Genomic DNA, 20,000 nt, shown 5'->3' on the forward strand with positions numbered 1-20,000 from the left:
GGCAAGGCTTTGGCCTGGGCTACACCAGTATGGGAGAACCAACCCAAAGTGTGCTCATCTTTTGAATGGTTCTCACAAGCCTTGAGGAGCACTTTCTATCACCCTGCATCCGGTGGCCTAGTAGGGTCAAGGCCGTGGAAATTACGCCAGGGCAAGAGTACTCCATTGAGTTCCATACTTTGGCTGCTGAGAGCGGTTGGGAGGCCCAAGCCCTTACAGCTGCTTATCTCGAGGGGTTAGATGAGGGTCTTAAAGATGAGCTAGCCCTCCGGGATCTACCAACTGATCTGGAAGCGTTTATTGAGCTGACGGTCAGGCTTGACAATCGGTTACGAGAACGCAGAACCAGGCGCCGCTCCCAGCCTGGATTCTCCGCCACCGCTCAAGCCAGCTCCCTCACATCCAAGGTGGATCGTGTTAGTGAGGCCCTTGGGGAGCAACCGATGCAGATAGGGCACACTCGGCTGTCAAGAGATGAGAGGCAGTCACACATACAAGAGGGCCAGTGCTTGTACTGTGGTAAGGGAGGCCACAGATGTGACAGCTGCCCGACACACCCCTCATTGTGGCCGACGTTGACGGGACGGCCCTTATGCCATAACCCAGACATCGACTGGCTGCATCCGTCAGTCAAACAGTGGGGCGGAATGAGCCCTCCTAGGGGTTGTCTGTTTTCGCTTGCTCCGCCCGAACGCAAGGCTATGGATGAGTACATCCAGGAGTCCTTGGCTGCAGGGCTTATACGGCCATCCTCCTCTCCTGCGGGTGCGGGATTTTTCTTTGTGGGGAAAAAGGATGGAAATTTACGGCCATGCATTGATTACCGGGGCTCAACAAGATCACCATGAAAGACAGGCACCCTTTACCCCTCATGCCATCGGCCTTCGACGCACTGCAGCAAGCTACCATTTTTACCAAGCTGGACTTGCACAGTGCTTACAATCTCATCAGAGTACGTGAGGAGGACGAATGAAAGACTGCTTTTATTACCCGTTTGGGTCACTACGAGTACCTCGTGATGCCGTTTGGGCTCATGAATGCCCCAGCCGTCTTCCAGTGGTAGATAAATGAGGTATTAAGGGAGACCTTGGACCGCTATGCATTTGTCTACCTGGACGACATACTGATATACAGCCAGTCACTCAAGGAACACGTCAGGCATGTCAGAACGTTTCTCCAGTTGTTGCTGGAGAACCACTTGTATGTCAAACTGCAGAAGTCGTCATTCCATACGGAAGAGGTCTCGTTCCTCGGTTTCCATGTCTCCAAGGGCAAATTGGTCATGGACCCGGCAAAGACCAAAGCCATAGCCTCCTGGCCTGTGCCCATGTTGGTTCGTCAGGTTCAGCGCTTCTTGGGGTTCGCTAATTTCTACCGCTGGTTCATTAAGGACTACAATTCTGTGGCGGCCCCCCTCTCTGCGCTCACCAGTAAAAACCCTTAGGGGTTTCAGTTGGACCCCTCAGGCCCAGGCCATGTTCGACGACCTCAAGGGAAGGTTCGTTTTCGCCCCCCGTGCTCCATATGCTGGATCCTGACCTCCCCTTTATTGTGGAGGTCGATGCCTCTGAGGCAGGGGTGGGGCCATCCTGACTCAATGGTCTGGAAGCCCCCCTAAACTACACCCCTGCGCCTTTTACTCCCATCGTCTCACTCCGTCTGAGCGCAATTATGACGTGGGTGATAAGGAGCTCTTGGCCGTCAAATTGGCCCTCGAGGAGTAGAGGCATTGGCTGGAGGGTGCCAAACACCCTTTTGTGGTCTGGACTGACCACAAGAATTTGGCATACCTCCAGCAGGCCAAAAGGCTCAACCCAAGGCAGGCTAGATGGTCGCTCTTCTTTGAGAAGTTTAGCTTCACCTTGTCATACCGGCCCAGGTCTAAGAACACCAAACCCAATGCCCTCTCTCGCCTATGGGAACCATCCTCTCTGGCCCGAGACTGTGATTCCCCCCACTGTGATTTGGTTAAGGATCCCAGTCCTGGGGGTGGTCCGGTAAGACGGCTCTATGTTCCGGCCCGGGTGCGTGGGCAAGTCATGAAATGGGCTCATGTCTCACCATTCACCGCCCACCCGGGTATTCACGCCTTGCAGTTTCGGACGGTTCTGTGCCGTCTTCCCCGCCCCGCGCCGCCGCCGGCCCCCCTTACGGTCGGTGGGGGTCCCGCCTACACCGTTCGTCGGTTGTTGGACATCCGTCGGGTCCAGGGCCGGGAACAGTTCCTGGTTGATTGGCGGTGGTGCGGTCCGGCCAGCCGGTTTTTGGGAAGGGTTTTTTGTTCTTCGCGGTATTTGCCAGCTAGCCAGCTACTTCCCCTGGCAACCTGGCATCAGGTTGTTTTCTCTTTGGTTTTCTGCTTGTTATTTACGCATTGAGTGTTTCCGCAATTGTTTTCTGTTCTCCCCTATTATACGCGATGAGTACTTCCGCGATTATTTTCAGTTCTCCCCTGTTTTATGGGTCGAGTTTCTCCGCGATTACTTTCAGTTCACCCTCGGCGTCGGCACTGAAAATACAGCACGACGTGACTTTGTTTTCTTGCATGTGTACTATCGTTCCATGCACGGACAAGGCACTTGTGTCTGCCACCTTAAGACATCCGCAGGGGATTCCGTCTCCCACATCTCCTGCTCTGACACAACATTAGGTATCCTAATCCTAATCCAAATGTTTTTACTAAGGTAACATAGAATCTGTAGCTATGCATAAATACAGAAAAACATGCAAAGATATATATTTCCCTTGGTTTCTAGCTATAAAGATGTATATTTCTTGTGACTTCTAGCTACAAGCTATATGGCAAAGTTTACCTACACAGAAGCTCCTTTTTAACTTACTGCAAAGTTAAGTTGCCCGACAACAACCAAATTTTTCTCAGAAACATTTTGATTTTGTTGGAAGCCAGAATATTTTTGGATATCATTGTCCTGTCTGCAGTCTGCCAATAGTTGGTTCGCATACACTGCATTTCTTATTGATAACATATTTATATGGTATACAACCTATGTGTTAATATATTTGTATATGAGAAGAGCTTCTAGTCATGTACAAAAATGGATGTTAATATACGGTTAGCACATGTATTATGGGATAGAAATCAACTAGAGTTCAGATTAATATATATGAGCTGCAATTTGGATTCAATATCATCTGCTACAGTTCGGACTCATTCATATCAGCCAAACTTTAGACTTATTTATTTCAGCCACAGTTTGGTTTCATTTTCACCAGCTATTCGTCTTACCTGGAGGACACACAGAGGCAAATGGACTCACCTGCAGTCGGTGGAAAACTCTTTGGACTCGTCGGTGCAGTAAAAGAAACGCCCCTTGAAGAGCTGCACGGCAATCACGGCGAAGATGAACATGAAGAGCATGTAGACGATGAGGATGTTCAGCACGTTCTTCAGGGAGTTCACCACGCAGTCGAACACCGCCTGGGAGACCACAGTGCACGCCAGGCCCACTGGATCAGCTACACCTCACATCGCAGTAGGATGCCTACAACCTCAGGTCTAGCCGAGGTGAGGACTTTTGCGTGTGTGGTGCGTACGGTTACCTTCAGTTTAGGCAGCCTCTTGATGGTCTTCAGAGGTCTGAGGACTCGTAGCACTCTCAGGGACTTGATGGTGCTGAAGTCCTTGCCCTTACCGGTCCCCCTGCAGGACGGAGGTGAAAAGGTCACGGCACCGCCTCTCGGCTGTGGGGGAGTAGTGAGTGTTTCGGGGAAGTGCAGGACTGGTTCCCAGTGCTGGAAAGGTTCATTCACACATCATGAGCGCCAGCACTGTGTTTTTTCCATCAGCGTGCAATATCTCCACACACACTCGTGCGGTTGACGTTTCTGCTTCTGCTCATGTTTGGCATCATATTTGTGCCTTTATTTGTTTTTTGGCATTCCAAAAGCAGAGCACATTCTGACCGTCATTAACAGACTGTCAGGCATTTCCTGAGCATCGTTAACAGACTGTCAGGCATTTCCTGAGCATCGTTAACAGACTGTCAGGCATTTCCTCATCAGTGTTAACAGACTGTCAGGCATTTCCTGGTTATTGTTAACAGACTGTCAGGCATTTCCTGGTCATTGTTAACAGACTGTCAGGCATTTCCTAGTGCAATGCCAAGCCAACCCTCTTTCTTTCTTTCTGTTAGAGGATTTGAGGATGGAGGTCTGGAGGTGTTAATAGTAGACATGGTGTCATGGTGATGTAGGAGGTCTTCCTCTGTAACTTGTGAAGGCAGCTCAGTCTTGACCTGGGCAGGTTATGACATAATATGTCTTTTTGAAAACTGATTAAAAGTTATTGTATTGAAATTTTTGTAGCTATATCCTCATCAAAATGGCCATGATTGTGGTAGAGTGACATTTTAAGCACCAGGAAAGTTTTTTAACACCTGGGAGGTTTTAAAACATCTGGGAGGAACTCAGTCAAGCTGCCATGTTGGAACTTTCTGCTTGGGCGGAAAATTCTGAGGAGACTTAGAAAATATTTTGAAAAGGCCCACGTGAAAACAATGCCAACCAGTATTAGGCTACTGTTCTCACACTGTTTCTCCATGTTACTCGATGGTGAGCTTCTAACTTCTATCTCTTTTATGACAGAAAGGTCATAGCACAAAAGGCTAAAGGGTAAAACGGACCAGCATCAGACAATTTTTAGAACAACTGAATTTTATTGTAAATCGCTCTGCAGGGATTATCTTAACCCTTATGTCTAATACTTCTATTAAAAACTTAAAACCAATCTATTAAAACCAAATACCGAAGCTGATCAAATTAATAGTAGCTCCATAATATTCATTTGAAAGTGTCTAACATTTATGCTACAATTTGGAAGAATTTTACATATTTATAGCCATAAGCTAGTTAGAAGCAAGTTAGCAATTTTTTTTTGCTAGTGCTACTCCTCTTACTTTAACAGTGTTTTGGCAACACGTGCCACTTCCTGCCCTCTAGTGCAGAAAGGCGGTACTGCACAATCAGATTTTAAAGCCTCTGTCTGGGGAATACTGATGTTTTTTTCTCTGAATTCCTTTTCAAAAAATATTTTATTTTGAAACAAAAGTACTAGTGCTACTAGTGCTTCATTACCCAAGCCTGTCGGCCACGTGTGTGTCTGTGTGAAGACAACCAGGCCTGGATGTGTGTGTAGTGCCTGTTTTCTACCAAGTACACATCTCTTCATGACAGTTGGACTGAGTAAGTACCACGACAACGTGCCAATTTATCAATAATCAATCACTTTCTCCCTTCTGACTGAGCTTGTGTGTGTGTGTGTGTGTGTGTGTGTGTGTGTGTGTGTGTGTGTGAGAGAGAGAGAAGTTCTTTGAGCCTGAGGAAGGCAGGGAAGAGAACAAATGTACAGAGACGAAAGAAGGGATGGTGGGATGTGGAGAAAAGAAAGAAAGAGAGAGAAGCCATCTTGTGAGCCAGACGGTTGCCGTGCAACAGGAAAAAAGGGAACTTTACCCAATGAAGCTCCTGTTCAGGGGAACCACAGTAGAGACAGGAGAGATGATCAGAGACAGCAAGAGAGGAGCACACACACACACACACACACACACACACACACACAGATGTGTACACACACACACACACAGATGTGTACACACACACACACACACACACACACACACACACACACACACACACACACACACACACACACACACACACACTCACATACATATACACACACACATATACACACACACACACATATACACACACACATATATATACACACACACATACACACACACACACACCCACACACACAAACACATATACAGAATACATAGAAAAGAGAGAAAAAAGATAGACAAAGAGCAACAGAAGCAACAGGACAGAGGGGAGGAGTTTCGTTAAGGATAAACGTGGTTATGGAAACACACACGACAGTCGGGACTGGGTCTTTCAGGCCAGACAAACCCCGTCGCCTTCAACATACCCACTAACACGTGCTAGCATAAACGGGGACCTGATTAAACACTCACAGAGACTGCCCTGCTGGGTGGACTATCAGAGATATACATGTATAAGAATACACTGGTAAATTTGATTGAATGTTGAACATACTCTAAGGTTCTGGAACATAATAAGGTTGAAATGCGTATTATTATGTTTAGTGTGAGATTACAGGAAGACTCCCATTAAACACACGCACACACACACATACACACACACACACACAAACACAGAGATGCCTACACATTGTCGTCCCCACATCGCGGGTCTGTGCTTGTTGCTTCTATGTTGTGCCCTAACCGTAACCCCTGAGCTTTCCAGCAGGAGGTAAGAGTGCTTCCCTGTCTAATATTTGTGATTAGTATTGTTCTACGTATTAGTATTGTTCTAAGTATTAGTATTGTTCTAATCAATGCTGTACAACTCCTGCTGCCTGAAATATACTCGAGATTGGGCAGGGCCACACAACAGTGGAGGTCTTTGTTGCCCAGGAAATTTCATGCACACACACACACACACACACACACACACACACACACACACACACACACACAGCGTTTCTAATTACTGAGGCACACTGCCTCGCGCTGAGCCGAAATGGAAGTACAATTCAGTTACAGTTGAGCCAAGATGGACGCCACACCAAAGCAGCCTCAAGATGGCAGTGTGTCACAGTAACGGCAGGTGAAACTGGTAAGGTGTATGGTTCATTATGCAGATGACAGCATGTGGGACTGAATAACCTGCAACACATCTGTCTGCAGGGGTCACTCCAAAACAGGAAGTTGCCAGATGTGTGTACATTTGTTGACTTTTTAAGAGTTGTTTGAATGGACCTCAGCAAGGTTAACTTTAAACTAACTTTAAAACACACTTTACATTGACCTCGTCTTGTGCGCTTCCTAAAAACCCCGCTGACTAAAAACGTACCAACATAGCTCCTAAAATGACCTCAAATATAGATTTGTGGAGCACTCTTCAACAAATGTTTAAACAGCATTTCATTACATTTACCTTCAACTTGCCTGATTATGGTACAAACAAAGTTTTCAGATTTTTAACTGGTGACCGAATTTATTGTTAGCGGGGATGGTTTCTTGACTCTTTTTGAGAAGGTTCTACTCTGAGGTAAAACTATAAGAGACAGAGGTCAGAACACCCATGCAAAGAGCACGTGTCATTTCAGAGTCCAATCTTACTGTCTCTTCTCTTTCTCTCCAACAAGAATCAATCAATCAATCAATCAATCTATCTATCTATCTATCTATCTATCTATCTATCTATCTATGTTAAGCTCTATCACTCTCAAAAAACATAGGTCTCAATGACTGGTCATTCAAGACTGGAGAGAAGAAACAGATGAGGACAGATTTAAAGGAAATCTCTCTATGAGGTCATGTATGAGCTACGATCCTACAGGCAGAGGAGGAATGAGGAAGAGGAGGCAGAGAACACAGCAAATTATATGAAGGATCAGAAAAGAGGAAGAACAAGAAAAACATACGAAAAAATTGGAGTGATTTGAGAAGCCTATGTGTGCACTGATATAGCACAGAGGGTTCTCTCTAGTGCACAGGCATTCCCAGCATCATGGATGCCGCTGCTGTGGTCTAATGAGCTCCACCTGTGTGGGTGTAGACCACCTACAGCCTGAGTCTAACCATCTCTGTCTGTGTGAGTGTAGACCAATTAGAACCTGGGTCTAATGAGCTCCACCTGTGTGGGTTGTGCATGCGACAGCCATTCAGTTCAGACATGGTTCTGTTCCAATGTTCACATTCTGAGTTCACTATCCTGCATGGCCCTTGTCTACCCACATACCCTGAAGTTAGGCTGCTACTGGACTGTTTGACCTTCTTTCCAATTTGATTCTCATATTTAAAAAATGTCCAAGATAATAAATATTAATATAAACTGTTTTTGTTTGATAAGACCCTGTATATCAACCCAAGCCGCTCAAATGTATATGCATGCAATGGTAATATCTCATATGTCGAACTGCTCTATCATCTGGGGTCAGGCCTCTAAATCTGTCGTTAAGCCATTAATGTCATTATACAAGCAAACCCTAAACGTGTTTAATAAGAAACCAGTAAAGTGGCATCATTGCCAAATTATTCAAAAATATAATTTGCTGAGTTTTGAAAATTTCCTTAAATTTTCATTTATAAAGACAATATTTAAATGTACTAATGGTCTTGCTCCTGAAGTAATTTGTCAGTTAATAGTAAAACATAATCGTGAAGTTGTGAGAACAAGAGCTGGGGTCAGCGGGAACTGCAGAGTTAAAAGGGTCAGAACCACCATGGGACAGTCATCGTTCTCAGTTAAAGGGTCACAGTTATGGAACGCTTTACCACAGGATCTAAAGTCAATGTCAGACATGAGGTTGTTCACAATAAAACTGAAGCATTGGCTGAAAGAACAACAACATTGTGAACATTGAGGTTCAAACTGGATATGTAATTGTTAAGTGTATATTTGTCTAACCTGTGATTGCATTGTACTTATTTATCTGTCATTCTCCTTGAATTTTTAGATTAAAAGCCTAACCAGGAACAAGGGTTGTAAATTAGCCTTTGGCTAGAATCCCTGTGTACGCTGCATCTTTTGCCCATGGGTGATAATGTTGTGTTGTACTGTCCCTGTAAAAAAATAAATAAAATAAAATAAATAAATAAATAAAAATAAAATTAAACAAGGAAATTTGGTTTAGGTGACAATTTTGATGCCCTGACATCTCCTCCTGCACTCTTCCCCTAAAGCCTCAATGATCAGAATTAAGTTTTACCTCATCCAGATGCTCAAACACAGGATTGCCCAATAGAACCATTATCTCGAATGCTCAAGGCCATTCAGTCATTCTGGGGAAAATCAGGGTTGGGCTGGCTCGGGTGCCGTTCCTCCAGCCGCCACTAGAGGCTCCAGAGTCAGTCCCAGACTCAATCAGCAGTGATCCATCTCAGCTGTCTCTCTTGTTACTTAAGGAAGCTTGTTGTGACGAGTCACTGCTGAATTGTTTTGGTCATGCCGGTACGTTTTCAGTCTCTCTCTGCATTCTCAATCGTTGCGTATCGTATCAAGGTGTCTCGCCACCTTTCTATCTATATCTGTCACTTATTCGAGTCTCTATCTCCTGTGCTGTTCCCTGGCCCTTTCTCAAGTTTTCCTGCACCTGTTTAACTTCCTGTACATTATATCTTTATTTTGGGAAGGTTTTGTTGCGGCGTGTTTTGCCTGCTGCCAGTCTCTTACCCTGGCGTCCTTAGTTTCGTTTTAAGCGTTGAGTTTACCGCGTTGCCTTTTGTTCTCTTTTCTCCCGGGTACTTATGGCTTTGTTTTATTTCTCACGCGTGATCCGACACTTGGGTCCACCTTTCCCAGTTTTACGTTAAATTGGGACTTGAACTGGAAGGTTTCTCTATATGCTGAGCACTTGTTGCTTTACAATTCTGAGCCCTCATCTCTAGCTGACATCATCCAAAATGTATATGCTTTCAGTGTATTTTCAGGTTACGAATGAAATCTTCCAAAGAGTGAGTGATCTATGAATGCAACGATTTAGCTCTGAAAGTCCCACACAATTCTCATCCATTCCATATTACAAGGTATGTTAGTGTTGTACGGATTGTCTGTTGAATTGTCTTACCCTCCAAAACATTTAGTCTTTAGGCCTAGGTCATTACATGCAAAAGTGCTGAACATGTCATAATCCCTAAGGCATGGGGGGTGTTTGGTTTTTTTTTTTTTTTTTTTTTTTTTTAACATTTTGGTAATTTTATCCTAACTTGGTGTTAAATTATTTGCAGGTTAACATTCAGTTACAGTAAGAAAGGGAATTTGTGAAGGTTTAGATCAACCAATGGTCTCAACCACAGGTCAGAGGTGTGTCTCATGTGCCTTTACTGTAATTGGCAAACATGTATAGACGCTAAACACTGCAGTATCACAAAGTCTCATAATGGAAACACTAGGTTTCATTTTCACACCTCAACAAGAGGAGGCTGTATGTGTTCAGGTTGTTTTGAATGTGTAGAGTAAGTTTCTAATTTTGCAGTTTTTACGGTCAGCTGCCTGCCTTTTCTGAATTTCTATCAGATTTGTTTTTGTCAACAAATTGCAGCATGAACAATAATCAAACAATATTGCTGTACAAATTTGATTTAGTCCAAATTCTTTCATCAGTCTCACACATACAGTGATGTGTAACTTTGTGTTCTGTGTAAGTTTGTATTGTGTGTAACGTATTTTCATTTGATGTACCACAGAATGTGCAGCTTTCTTGAAATAAAAAAACTTAAGCTAGTTTTCATCAGAATATACTTAGTCTGCACTATGACATAGTTGCACTGACAATTATTTTGACTGCCTTGTTCATAGGCAATGGCACACAGACTAAATACTCTGATGGCACTGACAAATTAATTGACCTAAATATTTAAGAATTTTGAGTGAAGTATGTGCTTTTGCAGATATTTCATTGAGTTTTGCTGTTTGCACTAACTGTTTTGAGAAATGTACTTGTGATGCCAATGTAAACCATGATGTGAGAAGTGTACCAAATCTACTGAGAAAATTGTAAATACTTGTAAAAAGTACTGTAAATACTTTAAAATGCACTTTAAATACAAAGACATCTGAAAGGCGTCTATGTACAGAACTCTTATTTTAGCCCAAGTCACATCTGACCTTCCAAACTGGGATATTGTACAATTCGTGTGTTCCAGCTATGTACATTTAACTGGGTGGAAATGTTCGTGGTTTCCATAGAGATCTCCTTCAAAGACATAAATTAAGAGGAAGGCTGATAACACCCAATGTTACCTAATTCCATCCCATGTTTTGTTACTGGGCAACTAACTTGAGAAATAAATTAGAAACCAGATTTTGCAAGAAAAGTTCTCGAAGTGCCTTCACATCTTGTTTACCAATCAAGATAATCTAATACACATTATACCCTCTAGCTCTAAATACTCCCAGAATATGGACCTGGCTTCGACAACACTTCAAGCAAAAGGCGACTTTTTAGTCAGAGCCTGATTTGCAACAATAAGTAGTTTTTATTGCAGCTAAGTTGGACACAATATTTACAGTTTGGCAGAAACAAAAAGTAATAACCAAATTTAGCAAAAGTATATGTATGGGTCCTTTTCCAACTTCAAGTTGTACTGAACAGTTTTCACCAACTTTACTTTCAAACTATGCTTGAAGCATAATATTCCTAGTCTCCCAATGAAGAGCTCTGTGGATTATCCTTTACAAACGAAGAGCTCTGTGGATTATCCTTTACAAACGAAGAGCTCTGTGGATTATCCTTTACAAATGTCACTCGGCTCTTAAGGATTCATGCCCAATGCCCACTCATTGATTACAACTACAAACAGATAGAATAAAGGCTAATGGGGAAAAGAGTAAAAAAAGAGCTTTCAGAATTTGTAGTGAACAGCATCTCACTAGGAGTAAATTACAGAACATCCTGTGCTCAATTGAGACTAATACAAATTAAGTTTCTTCACCATATTCATCTAAGATACATCTTTGATATACAGCTATACATCATTCTATTTTAATACTGATAAAATCTGTACACACTCTCTCTCTCTCTCACACACACACACAGACATACAAGCATATACACCTGCATAAACATGCACACATACACAGCAATTCACAAAACAACAATTCTTAATAAAACATCAGCGTCCTGCAGAAAGCTTGAGTATGACCCTGACTCTGATGTCTGCGTGCCTAAGCCCACAGACCACGTTCAAGACTTTACTCTTCCAGAAAAGGCATGTTGGAGAGGAAATGCAGTAGCATCACTTCAGACCACCACACCACTCATGATCGTAAACCCTCACGGAAGACGAGCTTTCTGCAGGAAGCTGATGGTCATTCCATGCTGGTGTTCCTTGAGCAGCTGACAGCTCTCCGTTGCCAGACCAACATGCCCCGCCCATCACCTCTTATGACCCGCCCCATCCTGCCCCTCCCCCCTCGGGCGTGCAGAGGAAAGAGAGAGCGGTACCTGCAGTGAGGCGGGGCTCTGGCCACTCCGCACGGAACACACCTGGGCACTAAAGGGCTAAAGGTGCCTGGAGGCCCCTCCCCCACAAGGCCCCTCCCCCATGAGGCCCTACCCACACGGGGCCTCATATAACCCTTTCCACAGGAAAGGGGGGAGAAGGGAGCGAAAGGGGAGATGTGGGGAGGGACTGATGAAGATGGAGGGAAAAGAACCTCCTCTTCTTCCTCTGTCTCAGTTTACAGGACATTACGTGTAAAAGATTTGCCCAATGGACAAACTCAACTATAACTACACAGGAGTTAATACAGAGCTGGAGAGAGAGAAAGCGGTGGCCACAGTGAACATGTCAAGATTCCCCTGCACCCAGAAAAGACTGTCTGGAGTTAGTCTGGAGTTAGTCTAAGGTCTAATTTGTTGTGTGGTTGGTTTTTGTGTATAAACAGCAAGGGCCAAGAGATGATGACAGAGACAAACAGAGAGAAAGGGAAGAGAAACAGACACAGAGAGAAAGAGAAGATAGACAGACACTGATAAAGAGAAGAGAGACACACACAGAAAGAGAAACAGAAAGATAGGCAGACAGGCAGAGATGGATAGAGAAAGAGAGAGAGAGGGGGGGGGGGGAGAGAGAAGGGGTGGTGTGGAACTGCAGAGAGGAAAGACGAGAGCTTGAGTGAACAAAGTAATAGAGGGTAAGACGACATAACGCCCTGATATAGCAGGTGCATGAAGAAGGGTGTGAGAGACCGAGAGAGAGAGAGAGAGAGAGAGAGAGAGGGGGAGAGAGAGAGAGAGAGAGAGAGAGAGAGAGAGAGAGAGAGAGAGAGGGAGAGAGAGAGAGAGAGAGAGGGAGGACAAAAACGGAAAAAAGAACAAGAAGTGTGGAAAACTAATAGATGTTAAAAAAGAAAGGAGTCAGGGACAGAAGCACGGGACTTGTTCCAAGAGTGTGTGGTGTGTGTGTGTGTGTGAGCGTGTGTGTGTGTGTGTGTGTGTGTGTGTGTGTGTGTGTGTGTGTGTGTGAGAGAGAGAGAGAGAGAGGACATAGAAAAGAGTTGCTTTAGGGGGATAAAAAGAATGTTAGGGCTTTATGGAGGCATAAGTTGCAGAGTGACAGAGGAGTAGGGGGGCTGCAAGCGGCAATGAAGGGGCAGATTAGGGGTGTAAGGGGCAGATCAGGGGTGTAAGGGCACTTACGTGAAGGCGAAGGCCACCAGGGCACCACTAACCACTATAAAGTCCAGAAAGTTCCAAAGGTCACGGAAATATGCACCCTCATGAAAAAACCAAACCCAGTACCCCATCTGCAACAAAGAGAACAAAATATTAACACACACACACACACACACACACACACACACACACACAACACACACACACACAAAATACCAAACCCAGCACCACTGCCTACAACGTAGAAAAGAGAAAACGAGCACAAACACATACATCCACACACACACACACACACACACACACACACACACACACAAAATACCAAAACCAGCACAACCAGCTACATCACAGAACAGAAAATGAGCACACACAGACAGACAGACACACACACACACACACACACACACACACACACACACACACACACACACTTCTGCAAGCACCGTTACCTTGATCAACATCTCAAAAGTGAACACACCAGTGAAGACGTAGTCAAAGTATCGAAGGACCTGTAAAACGAGAACGTTAAAATTCCCACACACAGCTTTTGTACAGACACTACAAGCAAAAGCATTTACAACCATTTTCTCATTTTCTGTAGGTGTTCAGTCTCAGACCACGCCCACCTTGCAGTGACTAAAATGTGTGTGACCAATAAGCTCAAAACACTTACCACCAATTACGGCTTGAATGCAGGCGCATGTGAAAATGTTCTAAGGGAAGAGGCTACCAAACTGAATATAAAACATTGTTTCTTCCATTTTGTTTGTTGCTTCTTTTTTTTTTTACCATATAGCGCATCACGCAGTGTTGTTGTTTACATCTGTGCCATACTCTCTAACACTGATAACAACACTCAAAATACTCATGACATTTATCTTCAGAAATGTTACTTGACAAAGAATCCAATATCCATATTTTTTTGTTTTTTTGGTTAATTTTTGAAGTGGTGTGTGTGTGTGTGTGTGTGTGTGTGTGTGTGTGTGTCCTGCCCTCACATTGTTCTGTGGTGAATCGGGCCAGACAGGGTCTTCGGCTGCCAGAGCTATGCTGCTCATGGCAATGACGGAAAGGATGCACATCTCAAAGTAACGTAGAGTTAAGATGTAGTGGCAGCATTTTCGGAAGCTGAAACACACACAAAGAGGACACACACCCAGAGGACACACACACAGGGGATGTAACTTCCGAAACATGTTTGAATTAACAGCAAACTCTAAATATACCCTAAAGGAGCGAGAAATCTAGGCTGCTTCTTACAACATGACCTCAAAAACAACACGTTCACCCACAGCCAACTGTCCAAGCTGACACATTCACACACACTCACACACACTCGCGTGTACGCTCAACCACTCTCGCCCCTTTTGTTCTCACACACTCACGGGTTTGTGGGAGAGAGGATGAAGCAGGAACTGAAGGGAGGGATCGGTTTGGGTCCGTCTTCGTCATCGTCAGCATTGCCCTCTTCCTCTTTTTTCTCACCCTCTTTGGCTGGATCGGGGTTGGCATTTTTGTTCACTACACACACATTTGAGCACATCGTTGACCAATGAACACACACACACACACACACACACACACACACACACACACACACACACACACCACACAGACTTGGACAACTTAACCATCATCAACCAACACACAGTCGGTTGTCCAGAATTAACCAATGCACACACCACACACACACACACACCCACACAGACTTGGACAATTTAACCATCATCAACCAACACACAGTCGGTATCCAGAATTAACCAATGCACACACACACACACACACACACACACACACACACACACACACCACACACACACACACACACACACACACACACAGACTTGGACAACTTAACCATCATCAACCAACACACAGTCGGTTATCCAGAAATAACCAATGCACACACACACACACACACCTCCACAGACCTACATACCTACTTCCACAGGAATGACCATACATTCATATGCCCTCAACATCACGCCCCCAGACCCCGGGTCCTCACCCTGCAGCTGGGCGTTGAGAGAGGGGTAAAGGGGAGGCATGTCGATGGCGGTGTAGTCCGTCTTCACGGGGCTCTTCATGGGGTCTGTGAGGATGAGGACGGTGTCGTGCAGCTCCTGTCCCCGCAGGTTCAGCAGGTTGTTGGCCTGCTCGGGGGGCAGAGCCGGCTCTCGGGGTGGTGCAGGGCCAGACGGCTGCTGTTTCTCAGGTTATCCAGGTCCTCGCTGTGATGGCCGTCAGCGCCCACAGGGGCCGACAGCGCTCGACAAGCAGAGCACCCAACGTCATCCCTGAGATAGAGAGAGAGAGAGAGAGAGAGAGAGAGAGAGATGAAAAGAGAGAAATTGAGGATGTGAGAGGAGTGTGTGGAAGCAGGTGAAAGGATGGGGTGGTTAATTGCACAGGTATTGTCATCTCTCACACACACACACACACACACACACACACACATGCAGAAACATGCTTACGTCTCAAAAGACTCACTTCTTTGAGCAATACTGGCAGCTGCGATCCCTCCTCCCTTGCCCGTCTCCATGGTTGCCATGGCGATGCCTCCTCACCCTCCTCTCCTGTACCTCGTCTGGCTCCGCCCCTCTGCCGCGGTGCCTCCTGCCCCGTTCTGCCCCGTCCTCCTCCCTGCGTCTGTGGGGGGGGTGGTGTCGGGGGGCACCTGTGCTGGGGCGACACGCCCCCACCTCGGCCGGCCTCCACCCCTTCGTCCATGGAGTTTGGGTGGTGCAGGCACAGCTGGCTGGAGTGGGCGTGGTGCTGGGGCTGTGGCCGGGGCTGGTAGGAAGGTGGGCGGTTCAGGTTGTCGTCAGGCCGCTGCTGGCTCGCCTCACCTGGTCGGGGTTTGTTGTGTTGTTGTTGCGGTTCTCCTGAGGATTGACCACCAGGGGGCGGTCTAAGTGAGTCTTCATGTCAGTTCTGTTGCGGTAGTTCCTCTGCAGGAAGAGTGTGTGTGTGTGTGTGTGTATCTTTTTTTACAGCCTCAGTAATGCAAAAAAATTATTTAACGATATTGCAGAGCCAATATCAATGTGATCATTTTGCAATTTATTCTGCTGGCACCTGGAAATATTTACTTTGGAACTTAGATATACTTAGATATACAAATATCATCTATTTGGATATGATGGATGCTTAGGAGTGTAAAGTTTACCAGTCCCTCACATAAGCTCCTGTAGCTAGCAGAACTAGCAAGCTAGCTATGGATTTAGCCACCATAAAAAACGAAGATGCTAATTAAATAGCGTAATTACAGTGAACAACAAAACCTTTTCCTGGGGTTTCAGTTCACTCGGATGACCAGAGCTAACTGCTGACCGACGTGAAGCGCATTTATCAACATTCTGACTGACATTTTGAATCGTTATTCAATATTGACGTTATTGAACAAGCTCCTCGTAGCCACGCTCCCTGACATAAACACATAAATCTCGTAATGTTTTCTTGCTGGCACGTACGTATGACACAGAGCTTGACTGCATGCTCTATCTGAGTGGGTAAAATGTCTGGGGTCGAAGGTCGTGGTCATCTCTGACCTTCCAGTGCTCATCGGCGTCTGTCTCGCTGTACAGCGCCTCCCTGCTGGTCATCAGGTTCTGACGGCGGATTTCACTGGTACGCTGCTCCCACACTGACTTGGTCACCTTTGAGTTCTTCTGCTGTTCCTTACTGAGACACACACGCACATACACACACACACACGCAAAAGGTATAAATGTGCATGGGTTTTCTGCCATTATATCATAATTGAATTGAACAGTTGAATAATTGAATTGATCTGAATTGAACACCAGTGCATACAGAAAGCTTTCAGACCCTTTCAAGTTTTCTCACATCTTTGTACATTTCAGACACATCTTAAATCACGCTCAACTCCTTTTTGACTGAAATATCACATTTCCACAAGTGTTCAGGTCCTTTATTCTGACACTTGTAACCCAGTGCTGGCGAATCCTTGAGGTTTACTTCTATCTGTGGTTCTTGAAATTGTTATACCACTTTACTGGACTCCAATTTACCAATGATTTACCAATGACTAATAAATTAACTCCCTTGGAAGTTAAAGGAAGACACCCTTGATGACATATTACCTATATAAAAGTTTAAAACTGCATAATATATGGGGGGGGGGGGGGGGGGTATATATTTTCACCACATGACCTAATTAACTAAAACAGCTGCAGTTACGATAGGACCAGGGTGACCTACGACCCCTACACAGCTTGAGCCTTGTGTGGGGTCTCTGGGTTGGGCTCTGGAGCATCACGGTGGTGTCGCCGTCTCGCCCCAGTTGGACAGTGGGCTCCTTCTACGTTTTTGTCCCATGACGGTTCCAGCCCTTGTGACTCTTATTGTAGCGTTGGAGATTCAGTACTTTAGACAGCAGTGGGCATCAGAGCTGTTGACATTGGGTTAGTCCTTTATTAGACCACCACTTTCTCCTCCTGCTGAGTCTTACATGGGGCTGCACACCCTTAACAGCTCTGTGTGGACTCACACAGCGCACATAAATCAGAGTGATCATGCTTTAGTATCATAACAGGCTAAGCTTAAACCACAACAGTTGTAGTTCTGGATCAAATAGGAAAACATATAGCATTAAGTGCATTAATCCATCACCAGAACCATCAACTTGGTTGTCTCTCTACTATTAACGAGTGATTAAGCCTCTTTTGCATATTTATGCATATTCATAAGGCCTGGGTATCAGAGGTTTCTTGTAAGCATGTTCATTCAGTTACCCTCATAAATATTCAAACATCTGAGACACGGAGTTGTGCATATGGATGTGTACCCAAATGAATGTGTGCATAGACTGCATGTGTGTGCATGAAGGGCATGTGTGTGTGTGTGTGTGTGTCACTCACGCTGCGATGGAGAGGTTGGCAGCGGACAGGGGGCTGTGTGTTTGTGTGTGTGTGCGTGTGTGTTTGTATGTGTGTGTTTGTGTGTGTGTGTGTGTGTGTGTGTGTGACTCACGCTGCGATGGAGAGGTTGGCGGCGGACAGGGGGCTGACCTCAGCCACCTCTTTGGCTTTCTGTAGAGCCATCTTTTGTGATGCAGCTTCCTCTTCCTCCTGTTCATCCTGATACACACACACACACACACACACACACACACACACACACACACACACACACACACACACACACACACACACACACACAAAGGTCACATACAGACACACACGTCACATATAAAACCAAATACAGATTTGCACACACACTTGCACACACACTTACACAAATGCTAATTTGTCACCCACAGCCACACTCACACAAAAGTCACACAAATGCCACATGAACACACACACACACACACACACACACACACACACACACACACACACACACACACACACACACAAATCATAGAGTCCAGTACCTTGGTGAGTTCCTGAGCATTGGCCAGGTTGTCTACAGCGATGGCCAAGAAGACATTCAGCAGAGTGTCTACATGCAGCAGTTAAGGAGCTCACACACCTGAGAGTGTGTGCTGGAGTTAGTGTGTGTGCTGGGGTTAGTGTGTGTTCTGGGGTTAGTGTGTGTTCTGAGGTTAGTGTGTGTGCTGGGGTTAGTGTGTGTTCTGGGGTTAGTGTGTGTTCTGGGGTTAGTGTGTGTGCTGGGGTTAGAGTGTGTTCTGGGGTTGGAGTGTGTTCTGGGGATAGTGTGTGTTCTGAGGTTAGTGTGTGTTCTGGGATTAGTGTGTGTTCTGGGGTTAGTGTGTGTGCTGGGGTTAGTGTGTGTTCTGGGGATAGTGTGTGTTCTGGAGATAGTGTGTGTGCTGGGGTTAGTGTGTGTGCTGGGGTTAGTGTGTGTGCTGGGGTTAGTGTGTGTTCTGGGGTTAGTGTGTGTTCTGGGGTTAGTGTGTGTGCTGGGGTTAGTGTGTGAGCTGGGGTTAGTGTGTGTTCTGGGCTTAGTGTGTGTTCTGAGGTTAGTGTGTGTTCTGAGGTTAGTGTGTGTTCTGGGGATAGTGTGTGTTCTGAGGTTAGTGTGTGTTCTGGGGTTAGTGTGTGTGCTGGGGTTAGTGTGTGTTCTGGGGTTAGTGTGTGTTCTGGGGTTAGTGTGTGAGCTGGGGTTAGTGTGTGTTCTGGGGTTAGTGTGTGTTCTGAGGTTAGTGTGTGTGCTGGGGTTAGTGTGTGTTCTGGGGTTAGAGTGTGTTCTGGGGATAGCGTGTGTTCTGGGGATAGCGTGTGTGCTGGGGTTAGCGTGTGTGCTGGGGTTAGCGTGTGAGCTGGGGTTAGCGTGTGTTCTGGGGTTAGCGTGTGTGCTGGGGTTAGCGTGTGTTCTGGGGTTAGCGTGTGTGCTGGGGTTAGCGTGTGTTCTGGGGTTAGCGTGTGTGCTGGGGTTAGCGTGTGTGCTGGGGTTAGCGTGTGTTCTGGGGTTAGCGTGTGTGCTGGGGTTAGCGTGTGTTCTGGGGTTAGCGTGTGTTCTGGGGTTAGCGTGTGTTCTGGGGTTAGCGTGTGTGCTGGGGTTAGCGTGTGTGCTGGGGTTAACGTGTGAGCTGGGGTTAGCGTGTGAGCTGGGGTTAGCGTGTGTGCTGGGGTTAGCGTGTGTGCTGGGGTTAGCGTGTGAGCTGGGGTTGGCGTGTGTGCTGGGGTTGGCGTGTGTTCTGGGGTTGGCGTGTGTTCTGGGGTTGGCGTGTGTGCTGGGGTTGGCGTGTGTGCTGGGGTTAGCGTGTGTGCTGGGGTTAGTGTGTGGACCTGCTGTAAAGAATGGGCTGAGTTGGGGTTCCAGCATACAGTAGTGCTCCTAGCTAAACACTGCAGGGAAAATGAAGTGTTCATGAATTGACTTTCCCGTGTGTGTGTGT

General features: G+C 45.8%; 1 protein-coding gene across 1 annotated transcript in view; it reads right to left on the minus strand.

Moving 5' to 3' along the window:
* The window catches only part of cacna1ab (calcium channel, voltage-dependent, P/Q type, alpha 1A subunit, b), a 103,836-nt gene that overhangs the window by 44,781 nt on the left and 39,055 nt on the right, over positions 1-20,000 (minus strand). The window contains 14 exon segments of the mRNA XM_077012083.1: positions 3,279-3,439; positions 3,562-3,661; positions 13,196-13,302; positions 13,621-13,680; positions 14,170-14,299; positions 14,557-14,692; positions 15,180-15,350; positions 15,353-15,468; positions 15,662-15,846; positions 15,848-16,038; positions 16,041-16,122; positions 16,723-16,855; positions 18,167-18,273; positions 18,573-18,640. Coding sequence (XP_076868198.1) covers positions 3,279-3,439; positions 3,562-3,661; positions 13,196-13,302; positions 13,621-13,680; positions 14,170-14,299; positions 14,557-14,692; positions 15,180-15,350; positions 15,353-15,468; positions 15,662-15,846; positions 15,848-16,038; positions 16,041-16,122; positions 16,723-16,855; positions 18,167-18,273; positions 18,573-18,640 — 1,747 coding nt within the window.

Source organism: Brachyhypopomus gauderio, chromosome 1, assembly GCF_052324685.1.
Source record: "Brachyhypopomus gauderio isolate BG-103 chromosome 1, BGAUD_0.2, whole genome shotgun sequence".
Classification (NCBI taxonomy): Eukaryota; Metazoa; Chordata; class Actinopteri; order Gymnotiformes; family Hypopomidae; genus Brachyhypopomus; species Brachyhypopomus gauderio.